The 18,669-nt window shown below is 42.6% G+C and overlaps 1 protein-coding gene across 3 annotated transcripts in view; it reads right to left on the minus strand.

The window, feature by feature from the left end:
* Positions 1-1,123: 1,123 nt before the first annotated feature.
* The window catches only part of LOC311523963 (serine/threonine-protein kinase WNK1-like), a 171,532-nt gene continuing 153,986 nt past the window's right edge, over positions 1,124-18,669 (minus strand). Inside the window, exons 25-30 of one of the 3 annotated variants that reach the window (XM_084634575.1) lie at positions 16,492-16,694; positions 11,750-11,944; positions 7,773-7,814; positions 7,075-7,119; positions 4,568-4,755; positions 1,124-4,237 (exon numbers count right to left, since the gene is read on the minus strand). In XM_084634575.1, coding sequence (XP_084490701.1) covers positions 3,923-4,237; positions 4,568-4,755; positions 7,075-7,119; positions 7,773-7,814; positions 11,750-11,944; positions 16,492-16,694 — 988 coding nt within the window. In that variant the 3' untranslated portion in view covers positions 1,124-3,922. The remainder of the gene's footprint in view (positions 4,238-4,567; positions 4,756-7,074; positions 7,120-7,772; positions 7,815-11,749; positions 11,945-16,491; positions 16,695-18,669) is intronic. The other 2 variants (XM_084634576.1, XM_084634577.1) reach the window with 2 other exon arrangements.

The following is an 18,669-nucleotide window of genomic DNA, read 5'->3' on the forward strand; positions in this document are numbered from 1 at the left end:
ACAAATCTTGATTAACCACGCCTCTTCTGGATCAAGTCACTGAAATGCCCACCTAACTCAGGGCCTCAAGGACGACTGCAGTGAGACTGCGAATGAGTCAGCATATTGTCAGCTTAGCTCCCACAATGGCTCCTTGAACAAGAAAAAAAAGCATATGCCTTTTGGCAGTAGCCAGAAGTTTTTGGTATAGAATCATTCCGGGCTCTGTTCTAGTAAGTTTCCTCTCTCCCCATTGCTGAAAGCACATCCTGTTTCTAGGGAGAAGGATGGGGAGGGGCACAGCAGAGAAAGAAGAGCAAAAACAACTGCTGAAAGGAGATTTTTCAGGTTCATAGACTTTAAGGTCAAAAGGGACCATCATGATCATTTAGTCTGACCACTTGCACATTGCAAGCCACACAACCTCACCTACCCACTTCTATAACAGACCTCTAACCAAGTTACTGAAGTCCACAAATCCTGGTTTTAAAGACTTCCAAGTTACAGAGAATCCACCCTTTGCACTAGTTTAAATCTGCAAGTGACCCATGCCCCATGCTGCAGAGGAAGGCAAAAAGCCGCCCAGGGTCTCCGCCTGTCTGACCCGGGGAAAATTCCTTCCTGACTCTAAATTTGGTGGATCAGTTAGACCCTGAGCATGTGGGAAAAACCTCTTTTCAGCAGATATAGACTCCTCTTTGGTATAGAAATACCAAGAGGCAGCATAAAACCTTTAGATATTAGCTAGTATCCAATTTACAGAAAACTGGGAAAGTTGCCAGTTCTCAAAAGTTATGAATGAGTATAACCTAAGAAAACCACACCAGGAGAGAGATTCTCATTGCTGCAGGTCAAAAAAATGAATTAGCCTTTGCCCCCTCAAAGTTTACTCAGATTTTGTGGAAACTATTTTCTGTGTCTACTTATTGTTCCATACTACTTGGAGAATCTTTGGTCGGTTAAAGGGCAGATAGTATTACTGATCACTGCTTTTGAGAGGTTTAGTCTCAGAGTGGGTTTTAGTACTTTCCTGTGGCAAACTGCCCTAATGGCGAGGTAACAGGAGCCCATCTACAGCTAAATAAATACTCCAGGTGACAGGAGAAAGGAGAAGTGGGAACCAGCTGAAAATGAAAACCCACAGTTCAACAAAAGCAGGTTTGGTTTATTTGAATGATTTCATTAAATATTCTACAAAGGTAACAAACTGCAGCACAAAGCGCAATCGTACAAGAAGCGCAATGCCTGGATTTAGTGCAAAACATACAATTAACTACGGCCACAGAAGCCTAACGTTTGAATTCATTTTATTTGTGTGTATTTTTGTTTTTTACAGTGTACATTGTTAAATAATGTAAAGAAAACATTTGTAATTCAGAAACAGATTTGTGGAAAAAAGGTACTCAAAGTGTAATATTAACACAAAATAATTTAACAGTTCAGTAGCATTAGTTTATTCCTCTAGACTTCAGTTATTTCATCCACAGGAGGGAAATCAATGGTAAATAAAACCACTTCTTGCATAACATTAAGTGAAAAACCGACCTCAAACTATTAAATCAAAATAATTAAATAACCATGTGCTGCATTCAGCCGATCAGTTCTTCTGCCACGAAGTGTTGCCCGACTCCTGTTACTGCTTCAGCCGTACAATTACTCCATTACACAGAGCATTGTTTTCCCTACCCATACTTGGTGTATTCAGGAGCCTCCTCTCCAGTCATTTTAACCAGAAAGCAGAGGCTTTCTGATTCATTTTACCAGCAGACATTCTCTTCCAACCACACATACACAACGGTGAGATCTTTTCTCTCATTCTGTGGTTCTATAGCGCCTGTGTTATTTGCCAAGAATTTTTTTTTAAAAAAAAAATCTACTGAGAAACTGTTAGAACCCAGCCACCTTGCCACTAGTCTCCAACCTCAGACTCTTCATTTCCACCCTATATATGCCAGTGGTAACCTGGCTGACAAAGCTGCTGTAAACATCAAAACCAGGTGAAGGGAAAGAAACACATCTTGTGCATTTGCTTTTAGAGACAGGAGCAAAACATCCACAGAAAGTATAAATTCCCTAGTAAGACCCCCCAACAAGGGAGCAGTGCTCACAGAAAATTCATGCGAGTAAGATTTCCTTGGTGCAGACACTTCCAGGACACCACTGAGCTACTCCCAAGTACCAGGAAGCAGTACTTTGACCGCTCACAGCTTGTTGCAGCACTACAGAGTAATACTGGTTGATTGCAGTATTATTACATTGAACAGGGAACCAGTATTTTTCAGTATGAAAAAGGGAAAATGAGTTGAGAAGTAGAAGGTACAATACAGCTACTAAAAGATGGCACAGTTAGTTATGGTCCTGGTACCAGTTTAAATTCTTTAGAGTGAACAAAATCATAAGTCCTCTGCATGCTTAAAACAGGGAATTCCTTGATGCCGGCTGTTTCGAGTGCATCCATTGCCGGCAATGGACATCGCACCAGGAAAGTCTACTCCTAGCACGAATGGATAAAAAAAGGGTAAGAAAAGCAATCGCAGCAGATAACTCCATCCCCCTAAGGGTAATGGCTCCACCTCCATACACACCCTCACCTAGCCACTTTCCATGTCACAGCTTAATAGTCAAAACACCATTAAAGTTGAACTTTTCCAAAATATGCACTTTCTTCCCATCCTCTGTTCTGATCCAGCCTTCTTAAGGCTCTAGGAAGTATTTGTTAGTTTCACTTGAGCTTCCTCTTCCCCCTCCATCACTTCTGCCTATCACCCCTTGTTACACTAGCATTGTGCCATCAACTGCTTACTCTGTCAACATGGACAGGTTTCCCCACCACCCAAAGCTCTGTTCCAACCTCAGCCTCAATGGCTCTCCCTCCTTCCAACACCTATCCTATCCAAGTTACAGTGTGACTATATATATACACAATTTAACATAATATATATAGTCATACTGTAACTTTGATTTTATATATAGTTAACCCTTTGGTATCTCAGTCACTAGGTACAGAATAGTCCATTCTTCCCTTAACTTGCTCTGACCAGCTGGGACCTGCTGAGGAAGTGATGCTAACTGCAGAAGCAATAAAAGTCCAAGGCACTAAAATATCCAGCAAGCATACTGGGAGAACAGACAAGTATTCAAGTACATTTATACAATTTTACATTCACATTTATCTAATACAATGAAAATACAAAGGAAAAAGTTAAAGTGTCTCCAATAAGTATAGGATATAGCTAGCTTTTTTTCCATTTTTTCTTTTTAACTTTTTTTAACCCTCTATTTTCCACTCATTTTTAAACTACTGTTGTCCAACAACATTTATATATCACAGTGTTTCCACATCAAAACTGATGGTAAGTACATGTCCGCAGGGAACTTTTTAAAATTTATTTTTAAACAATTTAAATTGCTCTAATGCTGCAGTCAAAGCTGTTAATATCTTTTACTTAAAGCAGTAATGACCTATCTCTCAAGCATGGGCTGCACTGCAAGTCCATTTATGTGCCTTACCACTCAGGAGGTAAGGATGATTGTTTGGGGAGAAGAGGGAGATTTGGATAGCTTCTCTCCTGACCTTGATTCTTCAGAGAAGATGAGAAGTGTGTTAAAACCTCATGCTAAGACTAAACTCTCCCATCTCAGCACATGTGGATTCAGACTCAAACCGAAGTACTTTTACAGTTAGAGCACATTGATCCAGTGACTTCTATCTTCATTGCTCATCTTATACAAGAGCAGGAGTGTTCGTGCCCATCACCCTCCTCCCCCTTCAGAAATGGGGAAACTCTCCTTACCGAGAGCTGACAGCAATGGTTGGAAAAGGGAAGCTCATTCCCATTCTGGCAGAAATAGCCAGTTCAGTGCAGCACTAGTAGTTGATACAGGGCCCTAATTCCCTCCCCATCTCCTGTCCCAAGTTCTACACAGCAGAGTCTGGGTCTGGCTAAGTGGTCCGCAGGTTGGAGCCTGGGGGGTTGCTGATGGATTTCTGCAAGTTGCTGATGTTGAAGCTTTGCAAAGAGGCAGCTCCTACAGGCTGGAATTGACCAAGGGGTTGTTGTGCTGGACTACCTGTCCCACTCCAGGGAGCTGCAAAGGGCGCTGTTGGGTAACCGTACTGCTGTGGAGGGCACATAGCCTTTGTGAAGTGACCTAGAGAGGTAGCTGATGCTGCAGAGATAGGCGTAGCACCAAGGGAGGACGACATAGAAATACATAGCTGGCCTGGTGCTGAGAACTTCCTTGCCATTCCAGGGCCCTGAAAGAAAACCCAGCCCCAAAGAGAAGTTACTTAAGTGTGGCTGAAGCAGTTCCCCTCCATCCACAGCCCCTTCCATGTAACTGAGTTAAATGGGTGCTTCTCAAAAGATATCATGATCTTCCTCGCTCTAGAGCCTGACAGAACAGGTGGTAGGAGCCCTCCACATGTAAGCTATGGCTCATTCCCTCCTAGAGCCCTAGTTTGGCCTGGCTACATGGAAACTCTTCTTTATATGTGTTTTGACACTGAGACAACGAGTTATGTTAGCAGTGACAGCTCTCCATCCATGCATGTTCAAGAGGGAAATAAAGGAGAGAAATCTCTTACCTCATAGTTGCTATGCCCCTTGCCACCTCTCCTTCCTGAGAGGTTCATAGCATCACGGGCCCAGTTGTCTACCAACTTGTGCAGGTCATCTGTGAAAGTCCCCTTCCGGCTGGAAGTTATGGCAGGAGGCTGAGATTGGGGTGCCTGGCTGTTCACTGTACCCCCAACTGTGGTAGTGCTGCTGGTCCCTAAAAGTACAAAGACAACAGCAGAATCAAGAGCCAGGTTACAGCTAGTTTTCTACGAAGTTTAGGAACCATGACAATGGTGGAACAGTACGGAGCAAGAGTTAAAAAGCCATGCACATGAATACTACATTTCGATTCTTGGACATGTTGAAGGGGGAATTTACAAGGCCTCATTTAGCTAGTCTCTCAGATTAGAAAAGTATTTTGTAGATGTGTGTGTTTTCCAAGAAGTGCTGCAAGCAGCAGCTGTGTAGGAATTGAGCGGCTGCTGCCCACACCAGGCTCCTCTTTTGGCAATGAGGGAGGAGGGAAGACTGGGTTTCATATTAAGCGGCAGTACTCGTGATGAACAAATGCTTCCTTCCCCTGGCACCACATTTTTTAAAAAACGAGTAAGTAGCAGCTACTGTTTGCGCCCAGTTCATTTCCAACTCTGCCCGTATGATACAGAACGCCGAGTAAGCAGCAGTACAGGTTGGCTGCTCTGTAACCCAATGAGCTCCACTCCACAGGATGCCAAATGTACCAGGAACCCAGATTATGTGAAGAGAACATCTGGATGAAAGGCAGAGGTCTGGGTGTAAGCCCGTCCCATGCCAAGAAGCTTCCCCAGGGTGGGGATTCTAAACACTAGCTAAATATAACTCTCAAAAACACTAAAAAAAACCCTAAGAATAATGTAACTTTGAATATATTTACAGGATGAAGAGAAAGGAGAAACTCTGGACACTGTGGAGGATTCCAGCTCCAGCCCTGTAGCAGTAAAAATGAACCAGAGAGGCAGGCAGTCAGTCTGCCAGTCTCTTATACACAGGGTGCAGATCATGAAGAGAGCTGAGGCACAGGTGCAGCTCAATGGACACTACTCGCAAGAACTCTCCAGTCTCAGGCGCATGGTGCGCATGTCTACCCCAGTGGAATGCACATAGGGTCCAGCACTCAAAGAAGAACCGTTCTTCCTCAAAATACAGGGAAGATGCTCACCAGTGCTGTATCTGCATACCTTGGACACCTGCCTCTCAACCAGGGTTAAGAGGCTTGCACAACAATTATCGCTGGCTTGCTACTAAGGTTACAACAGGGACAGCATCTGGGATAACCCAGGTGTGCTGAACGGATATGTCTGACAAAAATCATCAAAAACCTCATGAGCGAAATCACCATCTCACTACTCAACAAAGCTAGAAGCCAAAACCACCACCTGAAACAAATGAAGTGGCTCTCTGTTACTCACTTCCCTAGACATCTCTCTTCAGGACCCTCATACCTGGAAAGAGCATCAACCTCTCCAAATCTCGGCTGGAATGGCTCTTGTTACGATATTGAAAAAGACAGACAACATACTTATTACCTGTAGCAACTGAGCAATGTGCTACTGGAGTGAGTAATGCTGTCCCCTCTCCCAGCACTGCCTAGAAAACATGAAACCCTCTCCCCACCTATAGTACCTAATAATAGGAGTGTAATCATTAGGAGCAAGGAGCCCCATGCAGCAATACAGATGAAGGGGAAGAGAACGGAGGGCCTCTCACAAACATATGTGGTGGGAGTTCAAAAGGAACAGAGTAAGAGGACCATACCGGGTAGTGTGCTAAGGAAAATGTGATCGAACAATGAGAATTTCAAGCATGTGTAATGTGAAAGAGACCTGGAACAATTATCTGACAAGGCAGCAAAGCAAGTGAAAGGGTGAAGTTGGAACCCATATAAACAGGCAAGAGTGACAAAGCAAAAGGTACTGAAGAGGAGGTACCAAAACAGACAGCAAGATCACCACATTCCATAGTCAAGAGTTCATGCAGGAACAGCACCTCTCAACCCCTTCCTGATGGCCAGTCATCTGCACCCTCCTGCTCAATACATTTATATATTGTATACCCAGTTACATTTTGGTCTGGAATTACAGCTCATACCCTGATGTATCCATGATAATCCACAGACACGGGTTTAGGAGAGAGGGGCACATTTAGTCAAGAGATACCGGAGTGCGTATTCCCCTGTAAATGTGCAATGGGATTTACAAACATTTTGAAATGCTTGCTTTGAGTAGTTTCTGTTGTCTACGAAGTGATTTTGTTAATTTAGGAGCACCTGTCTCAGCCTCACAGCAGGGACAGAGTAGGATTAACCTGTGCTGTAAAACATGAGCTAATAATAAATAATAATACAGGGCTCATTTCTTATCAACAGCATCTTATTAAACATTCTCAGGGATTTTAAATTTCAGAAGTTGGTTATTCTGCTCTAATCCAAATCTAGAGCCATCCAGAAGAGTCTGAAAGGGGAGTGCTTAGATTCATGGCATTCAATGGAAACAACCTTCTCCAGTCCTGCTCAGCCACAGCAAACGTCCCAGTTTCTTGTCTGGTGACATAATGAAGGATTTGAAATGAAAACAGACTTCTCCTCTCAGCCTATTACTCCATCATGCTTTCATTCTCTGCCCCCTTTTATTTCCTCCCTTGGAAACCAGCTTGAGCACCCACCCTCAAAGATAATCTTAGATAATACCAGCACACTTAGATTAGGCATATCTAAACTGTTCCTGTTTTGGGGGCACATGTTGAAGCCATTTAATGGCTTATCCTTACCCTTTAAGATCTTGAAGGAGTCTCTGCAATGGAATCAGGAGACAAGACTAGGCAAACCCCTTCAGCATAGTCATTACAAGCAAATCCTGCTGCACAAAGGGGTAATTTTAGCACCTCAGCAGCGCTGTGTGCAACTGATCCTACTTCACAGTTCACTATCATTACCAATCAGCAAGGAGTTCCACAGCTAAGCTGAGGGCCTGCAAGCCTCTACAGTACTGAGCAGCAGTTAATTTCCCACTAGTCTGCAAAAATTAATAGGCAGCCAGAATCTATTAACATGTTAGCAAAGGAACACATGTTAGAGGGGATAACCGAGACAGAGACAGATGCTGTGCTGGAGACAGATTCACAGAGGTTAGGCTTCACTGATCAGAGGGCAACCTCATCAACAGGGACCAGAAATAACAGAAATAAGATAATTACTACAGAGCTGGTTGCAAGGACAGACTTTTTTCACCATCTTCCCTGAAGCACAAAGAAAGAGTAATTTGTTAAAATAAGAGAAACAGTGAGAAGTGTTTAATATCAGCAAACAGCACACAAAGCCCAATGAGAAAGAGGAGACTGTACAGCTGGACACTGCCACTGGCTGCAGTTACATTGAGAGCCCAGTGGGATGTTCTATGGAAATACCCAGACCACAAAACAGTGTTTCACCATTTGTACTCACACAAAAAGAGACTAATATGTTTGTTCCCCAATAGTTCTCTGAAATCTAGTGGTATCTTAAGAATGTTAGGGATGTGCTGACGTTTAGAGCTGGTACATCTCAATCACTGGCTGTTTACCACAAGAGCAACAGCCAAAAAAAAAAAAAAAAATCTCCCACCTCTATCTGGAAAGGTGAAGTGTCCCTCATGGCTTTCATCGGTCTGAGAATTTGTGGGGTACTCGGAGGATCCAAGCGTGGATCATGTACTCTCACCATCTGTTACTACATCCCCCTTGCATCTTTTCTAAAATGTTAGTGCAACAGTTACAGATACCCCTACTGGGCCTGTACCAATCAGCTCCTCCAGCTGCATAGTTAAAAGCATGTTATTGATCAATGCACTGTTTCCTCTTCATTGCCGTTTCTAACTAGGTGTCTTTCCCCCACCCTCCAGAAGTGGCTGAGGCAGCATATCAGATTCCAGGACGCAAGCAACCTGTAAACAAACTGAGCATTCAAGCCAAGCTGCGCTATCAGAAGCATTACCCACTTTTACAGGACAGCTACAATAAACCTTTCAGAAAGTCCATCCACCAATGTCAAATTTCAGAAGAGAAAACAATCCATCCCACCACAGCATGGCACTTGCTTCTCAGGAGAGGCTTTATAGTTTGCCTCAAGAGGACTGACAGCTGGACTGAGGTTGTGACAAGCTAACGGCACACTAACACGTAAAAAAGCAGTAACGGTGAGTACATCCAGCTCACAATGCCAATCTCAGAGGCCGAGTGTGAAGAGTGACCCCCCTCCTGTTCTCTACATTACCCTCCCAAAAAAGGAACAGGGAAGACTAAAATATATGCTTTCCCAGATTTTCTAAGAATTTAACTTCTTCCAGGAAAAGAAACTATAAAACTTGCAAATCCAAATGGACATTCTTTACACATCCCTTCAATACCTTAATCTATCTGCTCAAAGCTTTTAAAGCTGTGTGGTTTGGAGGCCAAGCAGCAGGGAGAGGAGAAAAGTTACACAAGCAATTATGCACTAATGGTGCATTTAGTCCCAATATTGGGAATTTGTTTATGGCAGGGTTTAAAGTATTGCTGAAAAACTCAACAATTAAGAACTCTTCTCACCCTCCTCTCAATATAAAGAGGATAATTTAGTCAGTTCCATTGCAGCTGTCTCTGTAGAAGGCTTGCTCTGTAACTGTTGCTTTGTTCACTGGAGTTCATCCACAAAGATCCCTAGCCCAGCTGAGCTGCTGCTTGCTGTAGGAGGACAAATGCGAAAGTCTGTGGAAGTTGTGTGAAATGGGGCAAATGAAGACCATTTCATAGGGCTTCCAGCTCTCACGTACCAGTGATTGGGGGGGGGGGGGGAGGAGGAGAAGGAGTGTCACAGCATTCAAAGGTCCTGTCTACACTGGAAGCATAGTGGTATTTTGCATCACCCCCAGGAAAAAAGCATAGTTTTTGAAGCCTTAGCCCATGCATTTAAACACTTCAAATAACCACATCAGAAGTTTGAGGCTCATAGGTCAAAAACCCATCCTATTATCTCCCTGCCCCCTCCACTTTTAAACTTGAACTAGCTTGCTAGGACAACTGGAATGGCCTTAAATAAGAAGGATGTGGAGTATTTTTTGTGGGGTGGGAAGAAAGGGGTGTTTTGAGGAGTTTCATCTCACCACAACCCTCTACCTATGGCATGTTTAATCAGCTCCAGTCCTCAATATGAAGAGTCCTTTCTGAACATAGCTCCCTTGGCTACTAATATGGAATGTGATCATTTGGCCTTAGTGTTCCTTTCACACATGACTAATACCTTTAAACAGTGCCAGTTTTAGTCACTAGTTACTCAGTGATTATGAGAAAGGCAATTCTGATTACCTCAGCATTTACCCAGAGCACTTCTGGGAACAGCATGCAGAGATTTACCCACCCTACAGGGAGATGTGTTGTAGAAGGAAGCCATACAAATTTAACATTTTCATTAAGGCAGCTACTTTGTCCTATTAGGAAAGACAGCACACACCATATACCCCCATTGCTATAATTTGGAATGGGCAGCCATCTCTCACTGCCACCTTGTCAGTGCTACTGAAGAGAAGCAGACTTTCTCCCCAGAAGTCTCTCAGGTGTCAACAAGTACTGTCTGTAACAATCGTAAGTCAAACCATAAGGAAAAGCCCATATATTCATATACCTTGTGATTCCCTCCCTATATTCTCTGCTAATTCCTTGAAGATCACTATTTCCCACAGACAAGTTTTCCTAAAAGTTTATCTAAGTTATTTGGCCCTTGTTAAGGGCTATATTAAACAGGACACTTAACATGAGAACCCAAACTTCTAAGGTGTATTAAGAGCAGTTAAGCAGAGCCATGAAGTGGAGGGAATACAAAGAGGCAGAAGAGAATGGGCTGCATGAGACATCAGATCCAAGCAGCAGAAAAAAAAAAACAAAGACGAAGGAGTAAAGGTGTTACACACAAAGAGCCAAGCAGGGCGTACTCAGAAATCGGGTCCTCCTGCCACCAGGCTTGAACGTCACCTGCTCAGATGCACAGTTAAACTTCGCACAGCCTGTGATAAAACAAGAGGGAAGAACAGAGAAAGGAGAGGAGAAGAGACAGAACACAACTACAAGATGTTAGCAACTTGAGGTTGGATGGGTGAAATGCAGTAACACAGCACACAAGAACAAGCCTCAAGACGTGGAGTAGGGGATATGTACACAGTACAAGGAACAAGGACTCTTCCTCCACTCATAGGTCAAATTTGTTTGTTTTTTACTAAAACAGTGCTACCTTCCAATACCTAATCCATTAGGAATAAGGCTGCACTCCACAGGTGAGTCTAAATCCTGGCAAAGGCATTCTCTCAATTACATAAGACACTGCACAACTTCAGGACACAGGAAGTTACAGATTAGTAGCCCCAATATTTCCGAAACAGGTTAGTGGAGAAGGGGAAGAGAATCCTCAGAATGAAAAGTTTCTGAAGGAGCGGCTTTCCATCTTCCATTCTTTTGCTTGTTGATCTTTTTTTTCTATCAATGTCTACATTTTACTCCACACTGTAATTCAGACAAAACACACCAGCAGCTTCTTGACACTGCTGCATTCAACTAGTCTCATGGGAACATTTACAAATTTAAAATATTTGTAAAATAGCTTATAGGGAAAAATCGAACAATTGTGAATCACAGAAATGAATAAAGGAATACACAAATAGACCAACAATCCCTAATGAGTGGAAGAAAGGAGGCCCCCAAATACCAAGCAGAGCCTTCCAGAGACTAGTTAAAGCTTTAATAGCTTAGCAGAAGGATAAATGCCCAGTCTGAGGGCTACAAGGAAAAGAGTGCTATTAACTACCCCCTTCCACTGTGTGCTCATGTTTTACATCCCTATCCCCAGAATTTTTTGGCCAATATAACTGCAGAGTTAGCTGCATTTTCTGAAGGATTTTTTTCATCCTCTTCAGGTTTTTCTAACCTTTCAGTGCTGCCATTAGAGCAGAAGGGGCAGTATGTTACCCCTTTATTACCTCACCTCTAATTTTCCCAACCTGAAAACTTAGAAATCTAACTGCAAATAGTGTGCTAGGCCTCACAAAGAGACAGACTAACACCCTGATCAGTCTCTAAGCACAGGCCATACCCTGAAGTCAATCCACTGTATTTTGAGGCTGAGAACTCCCTGGTATAAGACTTAGCATTAATTCCATAGAAGTTCTTACCTTGGCCTGGTGCAGAAAGGCTTGGTACCGAAATAGCACCATCACTGGTAAAGGCAGAGTAGAGATTCTCACTAGAAGGAGATGGTTTAAGGGGCTGTAACAGATGGTTTTGTCCAGTCTCTGGGACGTTTCCAGGAGGATGAAGGGTCTGCTGGGGGGGCAAGACTGAAGGGGCACTCTGAGAAGACAGGTTACCTATAAAAAGAAATAAGAATCAGGACACGGGACAATATAGATATTCAGCTTCCCCACTTCACCTCAGAGGCTTTTCTACTGTTCCCATTGGACAGAAGGAAGTGTGTCTAGAGCTGATGAATGCTTGGGAGTTTTAGCAGGAAAAATCTGCAGTGAGTAAATTAGAACTAAAATCCATCACTGGGAGGAACTTGTAGGAGTGGTAAGGGAGAAATGCTGAGACTGTACGATCAGCAGGAAAACCCAAGGAAAGGGCCTTTATCCTTTTACAAGGATTCTTATATCTAGATTATCATGCCTTACCAAGGCTACAGAGGTGACTTTGCCATTGCTGAAAAAGGAGCCAGAAGTGGAATTTGGAATAACTGGTTTTTAGAAAGGCCTCTAATTACAGCCCTGTTCTGCCTCATTATGTGTCAAGAGAGCTCATCCATTGCACGTAAGAGCAGAATTAAGCAGTGCAAGTGACGGAGCATGAGGAGAAAAGGTATCATTACTTTGACAGATGCCAGTCTATTACTGAGAATCTTGTTTTGAAAGCAAAAAGACTGCTTTACAGTAGTTTTAGCTTGTCATAAATATAAAGGGAAGGGTAACAACCTTTATGTATGCAGTAACATCAAATCCCTCCTGGCCAGAGGTACAGAATCACTTATGTGTAAGGGGTTCATCAGTTCAATTAACCTAGTTGGCACCTGACCAGAAGGACCAATGGGGGAAAGAAGGTACTTTCAAATCTGCGGGGGAAGTTTTGTTTGTGCTTTTTGTTTTGTTCCGTCTCCGGACAAAGAGACCCAGCTCCTAAAAAGATCCTGAACTGATACATCTAAAATTACAGGAATTGTAAGTAATAGCAAGGAAATGTGTTAGATTATCTTTTGTTTTAGTGTGTGAATTTTCCCTATACTAAGAGGAAGTTTTATTCCTGTGTTTTGTAACTGGGAAGCAGTGTCCAGAGGGGAGTCCTCTGTGTTTTCAATCTTTTTATTTACCCTGTAAAGTTATCTTCCATCCTGATTTTGCAGGAGTGATTCTTTTCCTTTTTTTTTTTTTTATAAAATTCTTCTTTAAGAACCTGATTGATTTTAAGTGTCCTAAAAACCAGGGATTTGGTATGTGCTCACTTTGTTAATCTCTTGTCTGATATATTATTCTCAAGCCTCCCCAGGAAAGGGGATGAAGGGGTTTGGGGGGATATTTTGCAGGAGGTAGGGCTCCAAGTGGCCCCTCCCTGAATGTTTGTTTAAATCACTTGGTGGTGGCAGCAATACTGTCCAAGGACAAGGAAAGGAATTTGTGCCTTGGGGAAGTTTTTAACCTAAGCTGGTGGAACATAAGCTTAGGGGGTCTTTCATGCAGGTCCCTACATATGTACCCTAGAGTTCAGAGTGGGCAGGGAACTCTGACATAGCTCATTCATTGGTATGGAGATTCATCTTCTGTTCTGTGAGCCCTTTACATCAGAATACACCGCTCACATAACACTCCCCAGAGAAGATATGACAGCAGGGATTTTTGCATCTCATTCTTAGAATAGTGAAATATTTAAACAAGTCTTTGGGAGTGTCATCTATAAATCTGATCTTTTAAAAAAAATAGTTTGGTGTTATCATGTGAGAAGCTGACAGCACTGGAGATTGAAAAATCCTACTTATCCACAAAAGAGATATAGACAGTGCAAGCTTTCCCAAAATACCCTGCCAATGCACTACAACCTTGACCTGGAGGCACCTCTTCTGTCAGTAAAATGGACAATGGATACTGAACTTCCATTCAATCCTTGGTCTTCGCACTGCGATACTAACAGGCAGGCCAAGTAATGCTAAAATTGCTCGGTGCACCATGAACCCATTTCACAAAGATCACTGATGCAGTTTGTGGAAAGAAAATTCACTTGCTGAAGATACATGCCCTGCCGTGTCCTGTGGACTCTGCAGCCAGAACATAACAGCCACTTCAACAAATATTTCCATTCACAACGCTGGCCTTCCCATATTGATGTGCTCAATGGCATTCAAGGGGTTTTAAGAGGGATTTTCGCATGTGCTGGGGAAGGAACTGATTTTCATGGACCTATTTCTCTGACTACTGTTGTTAGTTAGGAAAACTGTTGTGTGTTTTAATAAGAATGGCTTCCCTCATAATCCATCTTTTTCCTCATTTAATCCTGTAATTATATGAAATGCTTAATTTGTGACACTGAAGTCACTTCCACAGCAGACTGACGTCAAAAATGAGATTATAATATCGAGACGAGATGCTGTGCTGTTAAGCACCTATTAAAAGAAAATAAAAGACATCTGCAACAGAAATACCACCAAGTACAGTTGTCTACTGCAACTTTAGCTCCACTGTGAAAGTCCATCTTTAAATGTGACGAGAACAAGCAGGAATTAAACAGGAGGGATCAAGAGGTCCTCCTAAAAATAAGTTTGCCTGGCTGTTTCCCTATGCTTTAGAATTCATCCTTTGACACTGGAATCCCCAGCTCTTGCCAGCAGAAGCACTATGACTGGTCTCTACAGAATGCATACCTATAAAAATCAATTAAGAGTGCAACTATGGTTTTGAAAATGCTCTTCCAAGAAAGACAATGTATTTGAATTCTAATCTTAAAATTAGGGCTGTCGATTAATCGCAGTTAACTCACATGATTAACGCTAAAAATTAATTGTGATTAATCACAGTTTTAATTGCACTGTTAAACAATAGAATACCAATTGAAATGTATTAAATATTTTTGGATTTTTTCTAAATTTTCAAATATATTGATTTCAATTACAACAGAATACAAAGCGTACAGTGCTCACTTTATATTATTTTTTATTACAAATATTTGCATTGTAAAAATGGCGAAGAAATAGTATTTTTCAATTCACCTCATGCAAGTACTGTAGTGCAATCTCTATCGTGTAAGTGCAACTTACAAATGTAGATTTTTTTACATAACTGCACTCAAACACAAAACTGTGTGTGAAACTTTAGAGCCTGAAAGTTCACTCAGTCCTACTTCTTGTTCAGACAATCACTAAGACAAACAAGTTTACATTTGCGGGAGATAATGCTGCCAGCTTCTTATTTACGTCACCTGAAAGTGAGAACAGGCGTTCGCATGACACTTTTGTAGCCAACATTGCAAGGTATTTACATGCAAGTTATGCTGAACATTCATATGCTCCTTCATGCTTTGGCCACCATTCCATCCTGATGATACTCGTTAAAAAAATAATGCATTAATTAAATTTGTGACTGAACTCCTTGGGGAGAGAATCGAATGTCTCCTACTCTGTTTTACACACATTCTGCCATGTATTTCATGGTATAGCAGTCTCGGGTGATGACCTTGGGTGCAGATTTGACAAAGCACAAAGAAGGTACCAATGTGAGATTTCTAAAGATAGCTACAGCACTGGACCCAAGGTTTTAGAATCTGAAGTGCCTTCCAAAACCTGAGAGGGAATAGGTGTAGAGCATGCTTTCAGAAGTCTTAAAAGAGCAACACTCTGATGCAGAAACTACAGAACCAGAACAACCAAAAAAGAAAATCAACCTTACTGCTGGTGGCATCTGACTCAGATGATGAAAACGAACATGCATCAGTCTTCACTGCTCTGGATGGTTATTAAGCAGAACCTGTTATCAGCATGGACGCATATCCTAGGGAACAGTGGTTGAAGCATGAAGGGACATGAATCGTTAGTGCATCTGGCACATAAATATCTTGCAATGCCAGCTACGTAAGTGCCATGCAAATGCCTATTCTCACTTTCAGGTGATATTGAAAACACGAAGCAGGCAGCATTATTTCCTGCAAATGTAAACAAACTTGTTTATCTGAGTGGTTGGCTAAACAAGAAGTAGGACTGAGTGGACTTGTAGGCTCTAACTTTTATATTGTTTTATTTTTGAATGTAGTTATTTTTTGGACAATTCTACTCTTGTAAGTGTAATTTTCATGATAAAGAGATTGCACTATAGTACTTGTATTGGGTGAACTGAAAATACTATTTCTTTTGGGTTTTTTACAGTGCAAATATTTGTAACCATAAATATAAAGTGAGCACTGTAAAAAGTGAGCACGTTTTATTCTGTGTTGTAATTGAAATCAACATTTGAAAATGTAGAAAATATCCAAAACTATTTAAATAAATGGTATTCTATTATTGTTTAACAGTGCGATTAATCAAGATTAATTTTTTTAATCACTTGACAGCCCTACTAAAAAAAACAAAGTGGCCAGCGAGACTACAAAACACCATTAGTAAGGGTTATAAGAACAAGGCCATTCTTCAAGACCAGACTGAGAGGAACTTAGAAGACTCATATGCTGTGCAAAAACAGTGAGATGTACAAACCCAGATGAGACTCTCAGTGAGTCAGATTCCTCAGAGACAGGCAAGAGATCACCTCAACCAACCACCCCATCAATCTGTGGGTTGAGGGTGTCCCATGATCTATTGTAAAAAGAGTTAAGGCAGAATCAAAAGGTGCTAATAAACCATCTGCCCTGCATGTCACATTGGTACCGAAACCTGAGGGTGCCTTACCTAGCAGCTGAGGGCTCTTATTACCCTGGGAGCTGCTGCGACTGGATTTGCTGCCTTTTCCTTTAGTAGGTCTCCTCCTCCTCCCTGAGAGAGGAGCAGCTGGGGGGATGATTACTGCAGGGGGAACCTTTCCCAGTTTGGTGTACAGCAATTCAATCTCTTGCTTCTGACGACTCTGCAGCTCCTGGATCTCTTTATAGTGCCTAAAGAGTTAAGAGCATGAATAAGAACTTAACAGTCCTGTCCCACCCCACTGAACTGCTCTCTTTCTGAGGGTGGAAAATCTTGGCCACAATTAACAAGCTGGATGCCCATGACACACATAAAAATCACTTGCTCCATTCCCCTTATAGAAATTGTAACATTAGCTAGAATTCTGATGTACAGTTTGCCTGTTATAGCATAGTAATGATAAAGCCAGGAAGGGGAGCGAGGGTAGATCATCAATAAGGTCTGGAGCTTCAGCATAAACACTGTAGGGCTGGCAAGATTCACACTCCCTTTCCCAGACATGAGGGCTTTGAAATTTCCACTAGGCTTGGTATCGTCTCAGAGTCTTCTGATGTTTTATATGTACAAGATCCAAAACTGCCAGCTATCCTTAAAAATACACACACATGCGCATGCACGCACAAGTCTAGCCTATCTTAGAAAATAACACAAGAACTCAGGCAGCTCAGTTTTCTCTGACATCTTTATCCCTATCCCTGTGGGCTCAGGATAACATTTTCAAGTGCCCTTAGGTAGTTTAGGAACCTAAGTTCCATTTTCAAAGGAGACTTTGGAACCAGACTGTGTCAACTTGTGATACACAAGAGGTATCAGTTAAAACTGAGCATAAAAAGTATGGGTGTGTATAGAAAAATACAGTTACTTTCTCGTAACAGTTCTTCGAAATATGTTGCTCATGTCCAGTCCAATTAGGTGCATGCATGCTGCGTGCAGTCATTGGAAAGTTTTTCCCCTAGCAGCACCCATCGGGTCGGCTGTGGAGCCCCCTGGAGTGACGCCTTTATGGTGCTTGATATACCACTCTGCCGACCAGGCACCTCTTCAGTTCCTTCTTGCCGGTTATTCCGACAGAGGGGAAGGCGGGTGGGTTTGGAATGGATATGAGCAACATCTCAAAGAACAGTTACAAGAAGATGAGTAACCATTTTTTCTTCAAGTGATTGTTCATACCGATTTCAATTAGGTGACTCCGAAGCCCTACCTAGGCAGTGGGGTCAGAGTTATGGAATTGCTGACTGGAGCACCACTCTGCTGAAAGCTGCATCATCTCTGGCATGCCGGATGATGGCGTAATGAGAGGTGATTGTATGTACTAAGGACCAACTTGCTGCCCTGCAGATTTCTTGTATCAGGACCTAGGCCAGGAACACCACTGATGAAGCCTGAGCCCTTGTGGAGTGTACTGTAAGAGCCAAGGCTGGTATTTTTGCCAGCTCATAGCACATATGGATGCATGACGTGATCCAGGAAGATATTCTTTGAGATGAGACCAGAGTCCTTTCATCCAGTCTGCCACCGCTATGAACAACTGGTTTGACTTCCTGTGCTCAATGTAGAAGGCTCGTGCTCACCGAACATCCAGGGAGTGCAGTCTCTGCTCATGGCTACTGGCATGAGGCTTAGGATAAAAAGCAGGCAGGAAAATGTCCTGACTGGTGTGGAAGTGTGACACAACCTTAGGAAGAAAGGACGGGTAAGGTCTGAGTTGCATCTTATACCTGTGGAAAACCACATAAGGTGGGTCTGCGGTAAAGGCCTTTAGCTCAGACACCCTCCTTGCTGATGTAATGGCGACCAGAAAGGCTACCTTCCACAACAGATAGAGAAGGAAACAAGTTGCCGGCGGTTCAAATGCGGGCCCCCGATTAGCCTGGAGAGGAAGGTCCCACACAGGGACAGGCTGTCTGATCTGGGGATGTTGCCATTCCAGACCCTTGAGGAATCGACCAACCATTTTCCACCTGGGTGGAAAGCCAAGATAGCAGCAAAGTGTACCTTTATGGAGGACACTGCCAAGCCTTGCTGTTTCAGGTGCAGAAGGTACTCTAAGCTAAGAGGCATAGGTGCCTGAAGAGGGGGTATACTATGCTAGTCACACCAACAAGTAATGACAGGTTTCAGAGTAACAGCCGTGTTAGTCTGTATTCGCAAAAAGAAAAGGAGTAC

Source organism: Lepidochelys olivacea (genome assembly GCF_965140295.1).
Source record: "Lepidochelys olivacea isolate rLepOli2 genome assembly, chromosome: 1".
NCBI classification, from domain to species: Eukaryota; Metazoa; Chordata; order Testudines; family Cheloniidae; genus Lepidochelys; species Lepidochelys olivacea.